We start from the raw sequence: 19457 nt of genomic DNA, 5'->3' as shown, positions 1-19457 counted from the left end.
CAAATCTCAGTAGAGCCTAAACTTACAGAGTTGTTTTTTTTTCAAAAGCAGGCCTGTTTTTAATTCACAGCACAAGAAGACTACTTTAAAGAAATAGGAGACAAGTAAGGTATATGTAGGATCCAACACAGAAAGAATGAATGGGTACTGGGTATTGTAACTCTCTTGGGCTATGCTTAGGAATGTTAGACTATCAATGAAATGTAATTTCTTGTGTATACAATTAGAATATAAAGCAGAGAACTAAAGCTCACAATTTCAGTATGGAAGATACTATGAAGAGAAAGGTAAACTAAATATCTACTGAAAAGTATCCAGAGAAAAATAAGTATTCTGCCTTCCTTTTTGTTACATACAAATACAGAAACATTCGGGTCAAACAGGAATATCTTCTTTAGTCCACGAAAGCTGCAATTATAACAGAAAGAAGAAAAAGAAAATATGAAAATTTTGAACTACGGTATTAGAAAAGGGAATAGGTTAAGAAGTGAATAACTTCAACTGCTTTGTGATAAATCTTAGAATATTGCATTTCTTCTTCCCCTCTTAGTAGAAACTCCGAAGTTAGAACACATAGCCATTTTTCAATTAACCAGGGCAATGAGGAGAGAAAAACCATGTTAACACAAAACTTAATCATCTTGTATTATTGCCTATGGGAGAGGCAGGAGAATCATAAGGATTTATGTAGAGAGCGCTTTAACCAGTATAATGCAGACAGGTACCAGCCACAGATCCTGGAATGCCAACTCTTAAAGCCAGGAGTTTTGATTAGGGAAAAACAAGGCTTAGTTTAATAAACATAAACTATATAATCCAATTTTGCTGTTAGCTCTTCTCTATGCTTGGGTGACTTCTTCAAGAAAATTTTGACATCTCTTTAAGGCATTTTTCTTTGACAACTTCAGAGTTACTGAAAAGCTGCCCATTATCTTAATAGTTGAAAAGGTAAAACCATGATAAACAGTAAACTATGCAAAGTCAACGCCGACTCAACATTTTAAGAAACTAAATTTTTCAATACTGTATAATTTGCCATCAACTGCCACATAAAACGTTTTAAGTTCTAGAACACACAAAACCAAAACAGCAACACTACTTCTTGCTCTTTACGCTTAAGATACCTTCATTCATGAAAAATGAAATTGTTAAAATTAAAAATGGGAGAAGAATAAATATAATAAAAATATGATCTACCACAATAATAACAATGCAAGTTATTAGGCTGCAGGGTAGCAATTAGATATGCTACAATACCTTAGTGGCCCAAGTACTTTCATTTTCCAGAGATACATCCCACATGAAACACTGTTTTTAATTTTTAAAGACTAGAAATTTCTTATATTGTGATAAGCTCTTTGTGGCTCCATCTCCCCTGAGCCACAAAGCAAATAACATTTTGTTAGTCCAATCATAATATAACACTATAGAGAAGACTTAGTTCTAGCATAAAAAGATCCACCATTTCACACGGTGTAACTTTTTGTAGTAATGGTCTTGTAGCAGAATGGTGACATTATCTAAGGTTATGTCACTTTATGGGCATGTGTGGGTATACGCTTTTGGCCTGAAGAGACAGGTCAAAGGAGATTTCTGTATGTAAATTAAAAAACAAACAAACAAAAAAACCTTTACCATAGAACAATTTATTCAAACGAAATTATGTCTCAGTATACTTGTGTTCCACCTTAAACACATTAATTTCTCATACTTCGGACCTTCTGATATGTTATAATCCCAATTTTTTCACTAAACACACATTATCTTTCACTCCATTCTTCTTCCAGTACCAGTGTAAATTTTTTCTTGTGCTTAGGAATGTTCTCAAATGACCAATACCAGCTTTAAACTCATAAAACATCTCAATCCAACAAAGATTATCCCACTTATTACCAATCAGTAATCAAATAAGGGTCTATTTTAGTAGTTGTACTCTGTGTCAGTTTATACTACACACAAATGGAGTGATTAAAGCAGAGCATCATTTTGACATTCCAAAAGATGCCCTCACATGAGCAGGCAATTTGTTGTACACGGTGACCCTGTGAAAGGGAACCTGAGTGAACTCATATTTATGCAGAGCAGACTGTCAGTGCCCAGGGCTGAGCTGCTTGGCAGCAAACCCAGTCAGCTCAGCACCCGCAAGCACAGCACTGCTGCAAAGGACTAGCACAAAGCCAACCTCTGGAGAGCAGAGGTGACACGGGGATGGATTACACCAGGTCAGAGAACACGCATTAATGAGCTGGGAGAATGCAATGCTGTGTTACTCTGTACATACATATAATGACAGAGGTCATGAATAAATTCACATGGATGTTAGATAGAAAGAATGGACTGACAAATAAACTGGGTTTTCCTCTCAAACACCTTGCGTTATGCTGAGACAAACTGCACGTAAAACTCTTTCAAAAGAGCCACACATAGACACAGCAGAGGCAAAAACTAACAGCAGAGAAAAAAAGCAATGCATGGAATGATGACCCATAACTGGTGCCCAAAGGAAATCTTTCAAGAACAGAAATAAACCTGTTTCATCAGACATACACGGCCTACAAGGACTGATTTGATGACTTTTACAAAAATACCTCAAGTATCTCCAAATAAAAGGAGGAAGAAAAGTAAGAATACAATTTAAAAAGAAACCAGCTATTATATGTATATAACAACAGCAAAATCATACTTGGGAAAGTGCAATGTCCACTTAAATGCAGGGTTTTCCAAAATACAGCATCAGATTCATTGCCAAACTACTACTGAATATGGTATTCATTATAAGAGGAACAAAAATTTATTAAAAGCTGCATTAGAACAGAAAGTATACATAGAGACAGCAAACATTGATACTGTCAATAGGTGTGCAACCCTTCAAGAAGCAAAATATTGCAAAAAAAAAAAGTAGAAAAAATTGTCAACCATCAAAAAAAGACCTACGAGAGATACAAGCATTCTTCACTGGTTACTGAAGCAAAGAAGTTAAAAAAGGAGATAAGTAATACAGGATGGTTTTCTCCTAGGTCCCAAGAAAAATCTTGAAAAAGGTTGGCACTACCTCCATGAACTTTGGGTCAGAACACTGATTTTATTCTTATCAAGGGGGAGAAAAAGCATAAATTAAGGTCAGGAGTCTCTGCCAGAACCATTGTAAGACACAAAAATGATCTTGCTTATATAATTCTCTGTAGTCTTGTGAAAGAAATTAGTATCAATACAGAGAGGTATATAAACACATAATAGAAGCAGCAACAATCACTAGCAGTCTCTACTTCCTGCTAAGGATGTTCATTATGAATGCAATAAAGTTTGAAAAGAGAAAATATTTGGCTTAATTGCTTTTGTGTTGTTAGTTAACAGAGTTCCTAGTCTTTAAAAGAGCAATGATCGTATTGTGAAAATTATCACCACCATCACAGTCTGTTGCCAATTTAAAAAGAAAAATGTTAAAATATAATAACATCAACACCTCTCCTCCCCCAACATTAGAAATATAAATGCCAGTATTCAAGAACAAGATTGTCTCTCAGAGAAAATATAACAGCAGAATTAACAGAGTAAAATTTTGTTGGTAAACTGCTCTACCCCAATTAAGGTGTCCTGAAAAATTCCACTCTCAAAAGTTCAATTAGCCAACTCACAACAAGGCTACATGAATGGATTACAACTACTCAGAACAAAAACTGCTGAGCCCAAGATGGCACACAGTATAACTATTGCCAGCATGCAGAATAATAAATCCATGGATGCTAATGCTGTTTTTCTTGTTAAGTAAAAGGAAAATTGGAATACAGCAGCTGGAAACTGTGTTATTATAATGGAAAATTCTATTAATCTTTTCTTTGTGTGAAACTCTGTTCCATTTATGACACCTTATTATTTACATTCAAAGTAAAATAATTGGAACTTTATACACAAAATAGTGTACGTAGCCAACAAATATAAAATTCTTATCATCTACAAACAGATTTGCAAATCTGCATTTAGGCACAGAAAGAGACTAATTTTTATAAATTCTAACTTAAAACTGCTGTATGCATCTTTAAAATCACTAAACAGAACCTTTGGACTCCCAGCACTTTCAAAACATACCTCTTCATTTGCTAAAGACCCTCTATACAACTGAATGTGTGTAACAGTCAGAAAACAAAAGCCACATTACAAAAACGGAAAATGGAAAATTCCTGGGATTAGTTTATTAAACATGTGGTTTCTGTTCTTTTAAAACTAATGCTTTGCATCAGGGGCAACTAATAAATAGGCACGAAAAATACATTGCATTTGTGTGTAATTTCTGTGCAATATTAAAATCGAATCATGGATCTTTTAGCTTGGGAGCATTCCTTGGTTCATTTCTCCAGAAGAAAAAGTTATCTTTGCTAATGCTGCCCATGGCATTTTGAAATGTGGTAACCACTACAAAAATTAAAAAACAACAACAACAACAAACACCACAACAGAACCCTGTTCTACTGATGCTGAACTAAACTCTGATTCCGGATTATTCTAACTACAAACAGGCAATCATGTGGATGGGCAATCTGTAAATCAATCACGGGAATACCAGAAGTCAGACTCTGGGTTAGTATGTTTGCTATGTTCTTGCCAAAATTTTCCTTCCTGTTAAATTAAAATGTTAGCTTTCAAGCATATGACAAATCTTATTTACTCTATTTATGGTTAGTTAATTCTCAATGAGGAGCTGTTTTAGTTATCTCCAAAATTTGCTCATGAAGCATCTATGAGGTATTTTAATCTAATAACATCCTTAATCTCTTTGTTTTTGCAACAAATTAGAAGTACAGAACACAGGGGACAGACAATATTTTTGCTTCCTTCTTTGTTCCCCCAAAATCACATGAAAATGGAGAATGACAAGAAAGTAAGTTTCCACTATACAGAAGCAGAAAACAGGCTTACAAGATTGCCAGGTTATAGCCTAAAAAGATTAATTCCTGCACTTAAGCCATAATAGAGGACAATCTAGAGAGGACTGATGTTTAGTTGAATTGGTGCTATTTGCTCGGATGAAGAAGAAATAGGAAGCTGTTTTAACCTCCCATTCACACTGTAAAATAAAAGACAGCATGCACATAAGCAAACTCCAGCATGGAACTCTCACCAGTTTTCTTATAACAGCAATCTCCTAGGCAACTTGTGCAATGAAATGAAAGTAAGAGTACATTTTTGACTTCTGACCTTGTGACAATGGGTAGGTAACACTGGGGAGAAAGAAAACATGCCAAAACTCTTGTGGCTCTCACAACACCGCAATGAATTTAACTGCAAGCTAATTTCTTCTACAGTATAGACCAGAGGTGACCTGTATTACAAACCATGCAGGAGTGGACTAACAGTGACACACAGGACCACAGCAGTCTCCACACAAAGGAGACAGCGGCTGTAGAAGCAGCAACTTCTGATCCCAGTTGCCTAAACTACTTCTCATCCCTCTACAAATGGTCACAACAAGCTGGCATACCTGTGCCTGTACAGTCCAACATGACTTTGAGTCAAGGTGAAGGTATCTTGCAAAGCTAAGCTGCTTTAGGAACCCTCTCGCTACTCCTAGCAAAATCTGAACAAAAATAAGTACACGACTAAATTTCCTATACTGAAGTGCATGTTGGCTTACCTTTAGTTCAGCTTTAAGCACAAGGCTAAGAAACTTCTTATCTTTGCAGCCATTTTCCTAAGTTCACTTGTCAGTTGGGAAAGGTTAATATTGTGCATGCAGCTTGTAGAGAATTTTAAATATTTTCAGCCCCCTATAAATTTAGGTACAGATCAACAAAGGCAATTTTCCATCCTATCTGTGTTTTGGTGGTGGGGTAGCTATTGGCTACAGCTACATAACAAAACTACTTATCATAGCTCAAAATACAACCTATGCAATAAGTTTAGCAGATAGATCCTAGGGGGCATTACTCTAATTGTATATTTTGTACAGATTACATAGATTTTTCCTTCTCTATCCTTAGCATTACTTTTGTATGTTTTTCCAACATGCTAAAATGCCAGGATCAGATAGCAAACAGTACAACTATAACAGGATTTATTCAGGTATCAAAGATATCTAGATTCTGTTCTGGTTTATTATTACTACTACTACCATTATAGATTAACCCTGTACTGTGTGTGTTGGATAAGCACACACATAAATAGGTTTAATATTTTTAACTATACTACATACTAGCAGTTAGAACCATACTCTTCTGTAGGAAAAGACTAAAGTATTTTAAGAAGAAGCAATCTACTATTCTGAGCATTTAATATTATTTGCTGTAGGAAATCAAGCAGAAGTTTAACTTTAGAAATTTAACGCTTTAATTGAAGTGCTGGGGTTTCTTGTGGTGGGGGCTTGGGGTTTTGTTTTTTTTGTTTGGTTGGGTTTTTTGTTGTTATTCTTTGCGAGGTTTTTTATTTAAAAAAAGAAAGTACAGGAGTACACTAAAATTAAAATATTAGTTATTCCTTTTCCTCTGGTTTATAATACACAGTGCATCACTAATCAACTATGTCAACAAATGAAGCTGCTTTAGGGGAAGTTCAGATTGGACATTAGTTCAATTCTCTGAGAGGGTGATCAGTCACTGGAACAGGCTTCCCAGGGCACTGGTCACAGCACCAAGGCTGTCAGAGTTCAAGGAGTGTTTGGACAATGCTCTTAGTCCCTTTTAGTTTTAGGAAGTCCTGCAAGGAGCAGGGAGTTGAACCCAATGATCCTTAAGCTCCCTTCCAACTTGAGATATTCTAATATTCTGTGTATAATACAGCAGGACGTAACTGTAGTACATTAGCACAAAGGCTGTTTTTTCTCTTACAGCTGGAGTTCCCTACAGTCCAGAGGTGCTGTTCATATATTTTACTTACAAAATGAGAGCATTACTTTCCAGTCAAACTTCTTGGCAACTGGAGCAACAGACAAAAACCCTAAGACTTCATCCAACAGCTGGAAAGAGAAGGTAATTAAAAAAAAAAAAAAAAAAAAAAAAAAAAGGAAGGGTGGATTGCATTGATTATACATGCTGGAAAAAGGTGTTAGATAACACCTGAAACAATGATACAGAAAGATTCGGAAAAAAAAGGGGTGAAGTACTTTCACAGGCAATTCAGGGGCAAGGACTTCCCTATTGAGGGTAAACTGATATATCAAGGTGGGACTCAAGGACAACTTAATCATCCTCAATTATGTTAACCAGAGCGGGGGAGATAAATAACAGAGGATCAGACTCAGCAACACTTTCACACAGCTGAGCCTTAGCCACTAAAGTACAGGATACAGGTTTTATAGGGCAACACTTGGATTGTTTCCAAAGTCAGGAACCTTGTAAGCTCCTCAGACCTCATTTAAGGATTTTACACTCTTAAAGGTTTTGGAAATCTTTCTATCAGAAAATATCCTACCTTCCTTAATAAGAAGAAAGTATGTCAGTTACAGAAAGCAAGTTCATGGCACATTACATCAGATGAATTTAATGCTCAATTTTTTTTTCACCGTTTATAGATCAATTTATATTTGTTCTAAAAAATCAGTAAAGTTTAGGTGAAAACTTCCAAAAATAGTCACACGCATTTTCAGGCACTACTTTGTTGTGAAAATTATTGCAAAAACCTAAAGCTTTAGATTCTGAAAAATGCAACCAACTATGGAGGTACTTTAAAAAGTGTAGTTTTAAATATCCAGTACCAAATTTTTGTATATATATAAATATCCAATACCAAATTCAAGCTTTTTGAAATGAAGTCATTTTGGGCATATTTCTATAGCTTCCCAAAACATCTATGTTATCCATTTTAGTATCTTCAATGAACACTATGTGACACATTAAAATTTCATTAAAAAATTAAAAGGGTTCTTATTTCTCATGTAGATTTACATCAGTATAACCATTCGTCTTATTCAGAAGATCTACAGCAGACAGGTTGGGCAGTATCTAACTTGTGTGCCCCTTATTTCATTCCTTCCCCAAAATTATTCCAAGCTTCTTGAAACATTTAAAATCTTGGAAAAGTCCAAGCAGTCTCCTGACCGCCTTTTTACCTCCTAAGAGTCACAGTTCATCATGAAACAAACAGGCTCACCAAAAAATATGTCAAACTTGTGACAGAACTGATAGTATTTAGAGGCTGAAACATACTACAGGTCCTCTGAAATGAAGTGTACATTATGAAAATCATCAAGGTGGTGTCTCTTTTGCTCCTCTGTACTGGAAGTTATTTAAAGAGTATTTTCAGTTTAACTCATTGCAGCTGAAAAGACTTCCGAAATACAACACGCTCTTTATATGCAACTTTTTTAAATAGAAGCAATCACATCCACTTAGCATAACAGTAACTAGGGGAATGAAAACAGAATAAGTATTTATCAGTGCAAAGGACGCTTCATATATAGGGATAAAAAAGCAAATTATACTAGCATGCATAAAATGTTCATGTAAATATATTTTTTATATAAGCACACAAAATGCCATAATTTATGTCCGTCTTTTTACTGAAATCCAGAAAGTGACAAAGTATTTATCTGGTGCTGAAATTTACAACATATAAATTTAATAACAGCAAGAAATAGGTTTATACTTCAAGTGTCTCAATCTTGGCAAAGTTTTATGTCCAAGAATTATGGATATTTTATAATTACTTTTCCAGTATGAGGCGCAGTTCATAATCTAGAGCATTTTTAATCCTTCTTCACTGTATGAACCCCAAGAGTTTAGAGATCTAAAAATGACTCAGAACCTCGACTGGTATTGGTGTTGCCTGTTTGGAATGTTACAGAAAGGCAATTTCTAAATATAAACAGGATAGCATCTGAGAAAAATGCCTTTTGTTCCTAGAATATTGTCCAAAGCTAAAGCACTTAACCTGCGTGATAAATTCACTTAAAACCCTGGCAGTGTTCGAGGCCAGGCTGGATAAGGCCTTAAGCAACCTGTTCTAGTGGGAGCTGTCCCTGCCCATGGCAGGGGAGTTGGTACTAGATGAACTTTAAGGTCCATTCCAACTCCTTAACATTCTATGATTCTATAAACCTCATATGGAAATCTTACATATCCATATCAATGACTAAATACTCATATAACTTACCAATACTGTCCTGTTCAGGTGAGTATTCTCTGTGTGAAACTGATTTTCAACTTCTGACAAAAAGCAATAGTAACTGAAAAAGCTTTCTTGAAACTTCTAAATAAGAACAAAATTAAAATAACTGGTTCTGGATTACAGGATTACAAATATATACATAATATACATATATACACATGCATGTGTGTGTATATATATATATATATATATATATTTATGTATGTGTGTATATATATATAACCCCAGGCTATTTGAGACTCCAATGATGAAACAGAAAACGGAACTAAAATAACTCAATCACTGTTTTGCATAGCATATTAAGAGTGCAGATGAAACAAACAAAACCCAACAGCTCTAAAATACTTAAAAATATTTATGATAGCATGGGAAATGTCATTTCTGTTTTAAAAGTTGATAAGTGAATCATCTTCACCTGTTAAAGGAAAGTGCACATTTCTTGGAAATAGAGAGTAATTCATCAGACTTCACACCAGTCTTCCCAGAAACTGCAACAATTTGGGTTTTGCAGAAGGAAGGCACACACGCCAAGTTCACACCTTTTAAGAATTCACCCATATCCAATGCTGCTTCCTGTGCGATAACCCACATGAACTATTTCAAAAACCAAGTCACATATAAAAATACTCTGTTATTCCACAGGAGACACTCAGCAGAGGGTCCTGATTCAGCAAACAGTTAAACAGCCTTAAATACTGTCGTAGTCATAATGACGATTCAAACCCCAAGATCCAATCTAGCTGTATCGCGGGAGGACACAGGTTACAGAATAAGCCTGCAAACCAGGCAGTCTACTGATACAAAAGCCGTGATAGAAGACTGTCACGGGGGTTTCCAGCTGCAGTGGTGACCCCAAAGGCTGCTGAGCAGTGTCCTGCCCTGGCGCTTCCAGCCCTGGGCCTGGGTCTCGCTGCTGCCAGCGCTGGGCCCGGGGCTCCCTCAGCTCCGCACACTGGATCCCCATTTTCCTCCATACCCGCTTTCTTTTGGCTTCCAACCCCAACCTGACCTTCACCTCTCTCCCCAAAACCTCGCTCAGCCCTCCACCATCCCGAGCAAGCGCCCTGTTCACGCTCAGCCTCGGATCTTTTAATTCATGACGGAATCTGCCCCCGAAAGGCAGCGGATGGCGGAAGGAGGAGAAGGAATTAGATCGTTTCCTGTTGCTTTAATCCCCTCATGCGGGTTTTAGCAGCGCCGCCCGGGGCGCTCTGGCCCCTTGCCCGGAGCGAGAAGGCCGCAAATGAGCGCCCGCAGCTTGGCCCGCTCAGGCAGCGGGAGGCGGGGAGGGAAGGGGAGGAGAGGAAGGGAAGGGGGCTGCCCGCCGCCAGCTACGGACCCGCGCTGTCCGGACAGCCAGGCCGGGCCGGGCCGGGCCTGGCGGCGCGGTGAGACCGTGCGGCGCGGGGGCCCGGCACAGAGGGGAGAGGGGCGCAGGCTACACACCCAGCAGCAGCCCGTCCATGTCAAAGATCAGGTGAGTGGCCGGGCGCAGCGCGGCCGCCGAGGAGCTGGAAGCGGACATGGCGAGGCCGGAGCAGCCGAGCGAGCGGAGCCGCCGCGGGAAGAGGCCGGGCAGGGCGCGACGCAGGGGGGGCCGGGGCCACTCAGCGGGTGCGGGAGCGCCGTGGGCCGGGCCAGCGGGACCTCTCTGTTTGCTGTGTTCTGCTTTTAAAGCAAACTCCGTTTCATTTCGTGGGGCGTCTTTTGTTGGAGGATAAAGCTTCTTGCCCGTAGGGCTTGTGGAGTCTCCCTCACTGGAGATACTCGAGAACGGTCTGAATGCAATCTGAATGCCGTGTGCTCTGGGATGACCCTGCTCGACTGGGGAGCTTGGACCAGATGACCCACTGTGGTGCCTTCCAACCTTACCCATTCTGTGATTCTTCAGTGCCCCTGGTGCTGCTGGCGGGTGAGACCGGGGAGTTCCTCCCAAACTGACGCTTCAGACAGCACTGCCTCGGAAACCTTTTGCATGTCTGTAATGAGATTTGCAGGGATGATATTACCACCAGGTCATAATTGGAGACATACACAGAAAGGCACAAATCTATGTAAAGCTGTGAGGGAAGAGTAAAATAATGGGAAAAAAAAAAACAAACCAAACTGTGAGGTTAGAGTAAACCCATCTCTTATGGTTTGTTGACTGCAAGAATAGTTAACTGAAGGTTGATAGGAAGCAAAATCTCCCTGCATGGACACATCATCCATCCGATTTTGACTGGGCAGTTGTGAGGAAAGGAGGGGACTTAATTCATCAGTCTTCCCTTTTTTATCTTTTCATGCAGGTAACTCTCCATTAGGCATCAAGATCACTGAAATACCAGTTGCAGAAGCAGACATGAAAAGAGCTATATCAAGCTCCCAAGGTGACATACTGGCTTGAAGATTTGTACAGCTTTGCTGTTCCATGTGAAGGCAGTGGTTAGTTGAAGCTTCTTTTAGAGGAAGTCCTGTCTCATTTGTAGGTAGGCCTTGCAGCAGTTCTTTTTTTCTAACAATGCCTTCATTTGAATTGGCAATGCATCACCATTTTAGCCAGTTAATGGTGGTTTTTAATCCCTAACTGTAGGAGTCATACAACTATATTTGAATTTTAATTTAGCTCCTTTAAGCATCTTATCTACCCCTAAAACCTGTCTCTCAAACTATACTCACCCTACATTTGTGTGAAATATAGACACAGAGTCCTCCTCATACCTTCTCCTGTCTTGGGAATAAGAAGACAAATAAAATATCCTTGGCCTTTACTTGTACCTTTTTAATAATAAAACTTGACTTTCAAACAAAGTTTTTTGAGTTTTTGATTGGTTTTCTCTTTTTTTCATCTTGTCTCGTTCTGTAATGACAATGCTGCCTATGCCCTGCCTATGTAGGCTAGGAAAAGGTCTGTGCACAGTACCTTAAATGTCTTTTAAAAATTAGTTCTTGCGTAGATATAAGAAAATGAGTCTTGTGATTCCAGATAATTTTTTTTATTGTAACCTCACAGTACAAGTGTTAAGAATGCCCACAGCTGTTTTGTTTCTGCAATAAACACTGTGCAACAAGTCAATATTCTAGCTTTGTTTCAACAAATGTGTTAGTTTCCTTTGTAGTTCACTTAGGTGGGAGCACAGCTAGAATCAATTGAAAGGTAAAATCCAAAATACAGTATGTGTTAACTGTTAAGGGGAATAAAAAAATCATTATAGTAATTTCAATATCTGTAATGATAGTGTTGTGCTGTCCTAAGAAAGAATGGGTTTCTATAGTAAGAGTGTACGCTGTTGTGACAAAATTTAAAGAGGATGAGTAACGAGGTTGTATGACAATTGTACCTGAGGTGGATTCATCCACTTTCTAATTAGCAAATATTCCAAAAAGCTGGTCTTAAATTGTATTTGCTGACATCGTAAAACTTACACTTGTCAACAAGAAAAAGCTATAACAGTTGGGTATCTTGATTCATTGTTCTAATTAGAGAAAAGTGTTAATTGTTTGATCACAATTCCACCTCCCATGTCCTCCTCAATAGGGGAGATAGTATTTTTGTTGTGTAAGTAACCAGTTCATCTGAGAAAACGTAAGGCTTTTGCAAAACTTTTGCGTATTTAAGTGGAAAAAGGTCATAAAGACAATCTGTATGAAAGAAGCCCAAAAATTAAAGTGTAATACACAAAGCAAACATTTTTAGGGTTAAGTGGTCCGTGTTACAAATCTTATGGTACACAGTTCAAGACTGTCACATTGCCTGACAGACTGATGACCTCAGTTTGCTTTGCTTTTCTCTGTCTCTTCAGTGATAATCAGTGTAATGTTAGCTTACTTAATTCTTCATAGCTGTGTTCAAACACAGGAATATCTTCCCAATATAGACAACTGTTTAGGTTTATTCAGCATGACTGTGTTCGTACTAACAGAATGAAATTAAGTCCAAGCAACTTTTAATTCATGGTGGAGCACAGTTTTCTAGATGCACAAGTAAGAGATCCTGTTGATCTAAGTTTTATTTGAGCTGTCTTAAATATTTGTCACTCAGCAGTAGTATTCAGTCTTGGTTGTTTTTTTTTTAAAGAGAGAGTGAAAAGAATTTGAGACTGAGAATTATGCAATTTATTTTTTGTTTGCTACTATTTTTATTACTTATTTTAAAATGGTTTTGAATTATGAAGACTTCAGTAACTTTTGAGTTGTGAGAAGCATACTGTAGTGGAGGTACAGTAACCATGAAAACTGATAATTATTTACATGCCTACAAAGCTGATGTATGCTTATTGAGAAGGATGAACATGGGTAGCAGAGATGTAACTGTGCAAGTAGATTCAAATCCTGCAAAGTCTGAAGAACACAATTAATTTCATGTGCATTTTTAAAATTAATTAAAGTTGCTATCTGGGCATACACTAAAACAGGTGAATAAGTCATTACTGAGTTTTAAATTTTATGGTAATACATGGTAAATATACGTCTGGATGTCCAGGTTTTTAAATTTACTGTAAGTTAACTGCCTATAAGTAGCCCTTCATACACCAAACAAGTCTAATTTCTCTTAATATTTCTAATAATATGATAAAATCACTTTGGTTTTATTGTTCTTGCATGTGAGATAAAGTGAAAATATTCAGGTGCATATTCGTTATGCAACACAATGTTTTAGGCACAGAGTCCTCCTAACCTTTTTTTAACCTCTGATGTTTGTTTGGGTTTTCTTTACTTTGAAGCTAAAAAGTTTTACACATCAGTGAAATTTATGTGATTAAGTTCTTTTCCTAGAGAGTAAAAGCTTCAGAATATGCTTAAGAGTTTTCTTAGTTAATACAGTTGACTCAATAATTACAGTTTCCTGCAATTTCATATTGTGCTTGAAGCATGGATTCACTTACCTATTTTTTATGCCACTGATAGGAACATCATGCTCTATGTGTTTCACACAGAAATGACTGACTATTTTTCTTGTTCTGCAGGCACCTTGGCAAAGAGGATAAACAGACTGTAATCCGTTTTGGTTTGAATATTAAAAAAGAATCTGAAGACTTGAATAAATCCAGTAATTTAAAAGCTTTCATAATGATTTACATGAGCAGCTGTTAAACCCACTATTAGTAACAAATTATTTGGAATGTCTTAAAGTTAAATGTAAATTAATGCAGGTATCAGCTGAGATTCACAACAGTTGCTATATTTGAGCCTATAAGCTCTCATAAAATTGAGCCCCTATCAGTGCTGGATTTCACAAAAATAGAGCTTTTCACCTTAAGATAATGAATCACATGAATTTTATTGTTTCAGTTCATGTTTTTATAGCTGCAAAAGGAAAGATGAGCATATGTCTTAAGGCAATTAAATACTACCATACCCTTGCTGAGCTAAGTCATGTTTTATTGATTACATAAGTCAAAAGGGAGTATATCCTCTTTCAGTCAATCGTGTATTCTTCCAGCCAAGCAAGTAGGGGGAGGAGAGCCATCTGTTTTCTAGATTTTGATATTGACCACCAATTACAAGTATGTTAGTTACAAAGGCAAGAAAGATGATGTGTTATGCTTCAGGAGAATAAAGTGAGGAAGATATATGTTCATCATCGATAAATTTAGATGAGGCACTATAAAAAGGTTCTTAAGCAGCAGTGAGGGGTGAAATTCTAGAAAAGCCAAGCAAGCACACAAGAGGGAACAAGGGGACTATACTGTGATATTTTTAGATGTCAATTGCTGTATTTATTGATAAGATTGTACAACAGAACAAACTGTGTCTGAAGCGGGGAAATGAAGCCTTAATATCATGCTTCAGGGCTCTTTTTGTTTCCATTAAAGTCACAACCATCTTTCTTTATGGGTTGTGATTTAGCTTTTTGACATAATTTTTGATCTTCCAGTAAAAAAGTGGCTGCACACAGGCAAATTGTTCAGGTGATTAGCAATGTTATTGTAATGGAAATCTTGAAGTGCTTAATGGGTGGGTCCTGCTTAGCCTTAAACTATCAGAAAGATTAGGCAAATGAGATTGCATCCGCAGATAAGATGTGTTGTATCCTGCTTTGCTTTTCCTGTGTGATATGGGCTTCTTGTGTGGGATCATTTGCAACTTTCATTTATTTATCTAATTTCCCATTGTTGAAGGAGCCTAAAATATTTCTTAAGCTGTTGGTTTTCTTCCTTGTCTGCATGTGAATTTTTTGGCCATGTTTTTTTCATTTTACTACAGTTTTATTGTTACAGATTATAGGAAAAACTTTATACTGTCACGTGGAATACACATTCTGTGAACGTTTCTGAGCAAGTCATCTATCACCTGGTTGCGGGCAGTCAAGGCGAAACCGAATGCGGTCACCCTGCCAGTGGTCCCTTTCAGTCCTGTGTTCCGAGGCTCAACCTCTTCAAAGGCTGCTGTAATTAGATCTTTAGATGGAAAAGAGAGAAAAGGAGTTGTGATTCTCAGGGTCACAAGGTCTCTAAGCTGCTGATCTGTAATACTGCTCCAGATTCAGATTTTATATGCATATTCCCACTCAGCGTGCAACAAGCTTAAAGTTGAATCTCCAGAGCTCAGATATCCAGCCTACTCTGTGGCTGCCTGCCCTTGAGTTTGTATCTACCCAGAAGAGATGAGTAGAAATAATTGAACTTGCTGACATGCAACCCAGAATGTCCACACGGTCAGGGTGAGCATGCTAACAGCCTAGGTACTGCAGGGAGGCAGTTGGGGGCCAGCTATCGAACAGTGCCACTACTTTTCTTTTGCAGTGATTCTGGTGGTCTGAGCTCCTAGATCTATCTAGCCAGAGAAACCATAACACTGTGCTGGTACATATGAAGTAGCAACTCTGATCAGGAAGCAGAAATGGTGGGGAGAGTAGAGGGGGCAGTGCCAAGCAGAGTTAGCCAGAGGCTTCTTGACTCTCTGTTGGAGCCGAGTTGTATTAGACATAAAGGCTGTGCCTGACTAGGGGAGTTGGGACTTTTCCTTGGCTGCAGGAGTTAGTGTACCTCCCAACCAAGTCGTCATTCTATTTTTGTCTTCCCCCCAAAGCTACTGCCCTGCCCTCTTCCTTACAGGCACAGGCAGGCAAACAGGCACTGGTAGTATACTCCAGAATGTACTGTTGTGGACAGCCAATGACAAATAGGCTTTTGTGACCACTGGCATGTAGGGCACTGACTAATTTTTGGGTGGGGCAATAGTCCCTTCGTTAGGTTGTCCACTTAAGTTCAGCTTATGTTCACCTACCTTGACGAATTAGGTTCAGCATATTGTAACAAAATAGATGAGACAATGATGTCACTTTATTTCTTATATTGTACTTTCAACAGAAATGTTCTTAGCAGATCAGTAACATATACTTGTATTCATAAAACATTTGTAAAACAAGAAACTCCACTTGTAAATACTGATAAGGTTAGATATTAGGGATACCTAGAAGGAAGCAATGAAGTCCCAGAGCTGTCAAGCCAGTGAGACCCTGACTTTTTTCCCTGAGACAGCTAGCTCCACTTAATAAGTATATCTCAAACATTTCACCTTGAGTTCTGTAAGGTGAATGATTGCTTACAGTGAAACCACGGGTTTAAAAGATTCCTGGATTTCCATTTTATGTACTTACATGTAGGTAAGACCATGAGAGACATTCAAGATCTAAATGAATTCTTTGAGATAAAATTGTATATGCTTAAAATATTATGCCTAAAATTTTCTAAATCTTTCAGTGAATCTTTTGCTCTGCTACGATATCCTGTGTTCTTACTCTGTCTTTTTTTTATTTTACAAATTTTATTCATATACTCTTTTGTCATAAGTTATACTTTTTGAAGCTTTTAGCATTTTGATTGCTTTTCAGCATTTTGGGTTTTTCCTTCTTCTTTAGAGAAGTCCAGCACTTGGGTACATTATTATAGCTGTGGGGCTTATAAGTGACAAATAGAAGGCCATCTTCTGCTATTAGACTACCACCTTAGTCCCAGATACAGCAATACCTTTGAATTAACATAAGAACTGAATTACCATCTTTGCAATAGTTTGATTTTTACTGCTGATTACTAAGGTTATTCACCATGTTGTACCAAGACAAAAGCTCAAAACTTCTGTTGCCATTTGTCCAATTTAAAATTTTCTTTTTGGATCACATCTGTATGTATGCTCACTAATTAGAGAAGTCGGTATTATACATCTCTGAAAGAGATCAGTGGCAACATCTCTAGCCCATGAAGAGCTTACTACCTCTTCGTGCCATTTGAAATATTTTTTTACATTTTTAAGTATGAAAAACTACTATCTTGCAAGCCTAATGAGGCAGCTATCTGCAAGAAGCTGTGTTACAGGATGAATTGTTGTATCACTGTTTCGGAAATGCTGTATGTGTCATTTAGACCAGTGGCTACTACAAGCAGTAGGGAATGAGTATTATATTAATGACCATATTTGACAACCTGTGTCCATAATCTGTTTTTCACTGACTTTTCCTTTTTATGCCAACAATTATGCTCTCATCTGGAAAAATTAGACTAATGCAATTTTCCAAAAGCTGTTAACAAGGCTTTTAATATTAAAATGGCTATATATCCTAATGTGCCATCCTGAAACTATCTTTGTGTTGGGGTCATGAAATGAGGTACAGTTAGGGTGTATTCTGGAGTTGCAGAGCATGGAGAGAAGCCTACATACTTCAGGAAGCATAGAGGTTCACTCAGTATACGGCACTCTTGTCACTGAATTTCTAACAGCATCTTCTGGGGTGATATTTGCACTGAAGCTTTCTGAAGTTGGTGGAAGTATAGTAAACCCTTGTCCGATTGCAATTTTGTAATATTTGTGTGATTGTTGCTTCTTGAAGGACCTGACAAAGTGTGGGGACCTGCATATTCATCTGCTTTTCTAAATTCATCATATCCAGGAAATATAATAAAATAAATTACCTAGTAGATTCAATGAAATATATTTTTCCTGTTTGTTCAAGCCCATCTTTCTTCAAAAATCCAATTCTGTTTGTGACTCAAGGTAGCTTAGACCAGTATTATTTGATAGTCAGAAACTATGGCTATAGCAACTACAAAACTTGGATCTTTATTCTTACATGGCATAGCCAGTATGTTCTTCCAGCTAAACTCTGACATGTAACTCTTAAATAGTTATTCACAACCATGATTAAAAAAAAAAACCACCTAAACCATTAGACTGTGTCATAGGTTTCCATGTATAAAAGCTGTTGTGACTTCCTCAGAACTGTATAAAGTCCTCTGCAATCCACAGATTTCACAAGTTTATATGATGATTCCCCTACATCCTTCAAGATAACTACATGGCTACAGAATTTTCAGAGGGAAAATTAACACTGTTTTTTTGGACTAAGCCAAAGAATGAACTTTAAACATCTTTTTTCAGTGAAGATTTGTTGCAGAGTAAATGTCCTCTAGAATCCATAATCCAATTTTTACAAAGTCCCTAGAACAGCAGAACCTTTTAATTCTGGATATGTGTGTCTTTCAAAAATATCTTCTGAAATTAGCTGTGTTCCTTCGGTTTCACTATGATAAGAGAAATTAACAAATACCCTTTGTTCCATTTTAGCTCTGTTACTTTTGTATTTCACTTGAATCCAAGTAAAATACAAGTTTGTATTAGCAGATTTATGTGACAGCATAAGCATTTATATGTGCACCAACATTCAGCCAGTCTAAGGCAGCTATATCATGTTTTGTTTTTACAAAGACACTGTACCATACCCGGTAGATGAACATTTAGTCATGTGAGTTGGATCCTAAACTTCTAAAGCTTTGGCAAAGATGTTTTGATGAACTGAAACAAAAGCTCTGCCTCACTGCAGCTCTGCCTTTCCACTAGATTCCAATAATTCAGTCATGCATCCTTCTACTTCTTTTTCATCCCAAACACTCTTTAAAAAAATAATTTCCTTTACCAATTAAATGAATTGAACTCTGTTATAGATATGAACATTCATATATAAATACGTAGATACGGTCTCCCACTTGGTGACCAGAAGTCCAAAGTATCTTAAAAAGCAATGTTTCTAACAAATTAAGAAAGAGAAAAAACTCAATATGTTCATATCCACGTGTAAAAAAGAAATCAAACCCACAAAAAACACCTATTGTTCAAAATGGATAATATAATCCATTAAGTAACATAGATCATTGGAGAATACGTCACAGGGTCACATAGTACCCTATTTGCCATAGCTAAATGCAGCCTCCCTGGTAGCATTTTAATTTTCAGTCCTACTTATGCTTTGAAATCATCAAGTAATTGTCACTTTAGCACCCTTCAATGATTTCTAATCAAATGTGGAAAAGAAACCTAAACAGAGAAAACCCCTCTATTCAGTGCTTAGATTTGGATACGAGAGGGGGAGGAAGTTTATTTTTTTC

General features: G+C 37.4%; 2 protein-coding genes across 10 annotated transcripts in view; one reads left to right on the top strand and one right to left on the bottom strand.

Annotated features, from left to right (window-relative positions):
- Positions 1-11026, bottom strand: part of LOC114003637 (pseudouridine 5'-phosphatase) — a 61987-nt gene extending 50961 nt beyond the window's left edge. The window contains exon 1 of one of the 4 annotated variants that reach the window (XM_039383394.1): positions 10969-11026. In XM_039383394.1, coding sequence (XP_039239328.1) covers positions 10969-10972 — 4 coding nt within the window. In that variant the 5' untranslated portion in view covers positions 10973-11026. Of the gene's footprint in view, positions 1-8135; positions 8187-9511; positions 10335-10542; positions 10880-10968 lie in introns of those variants that run through there. The other 3 variants (XM_027750792.2, XM_039383392.1, XM_039383393.1) reach the window with 3 other exon arrangements.
- STS (steroid sulfatase) overlaps positions 10414-19457 on the top strand; it is a 108401-nt gene continuing 99357 nt past the window's right edge. For 2 of the 6 annotated variants that reach the window (XM_039383391.1, XM_039383387.1), the window contains exon 1: positions 10414-10573. In XM_039383391.1, coding sequence (XP_039239325.1) covers positions 10560-10573 — 14 coding nt within the window. In that variant the 5' untranslated portion in view covers positions 10414-10559. Of the gene's footprint in view, positions 11565-19457 lie in introns of all 6 variants that reach the window. The other 4 variants (XM_027750786.2, XM_039383389.1, XM_039383390.1 and 1 more) reach the window with 4 other exon arrangements.

Source organism: Pipra filicauda, unplaced genomic scaffold, assembly GCF_003945595.2.
Source record: "Pipra filicauda isolate LSUMZ 115617 unplaced genomic scaffold, ASM394559v2 scaffold308_size869403_pilon, whole genome shotgun sequence".
In the NCBI taxonomy this organism is placed as follows: domain Eukaryota; kingdom Metazoa; phylum Chordata; class Aves; order Passeriformes; family Pipridae; genus Pipra; species Pipra filicauda.
This window is presented reverse-complemented; position numbering and strand designations above follow the sequence as displayed.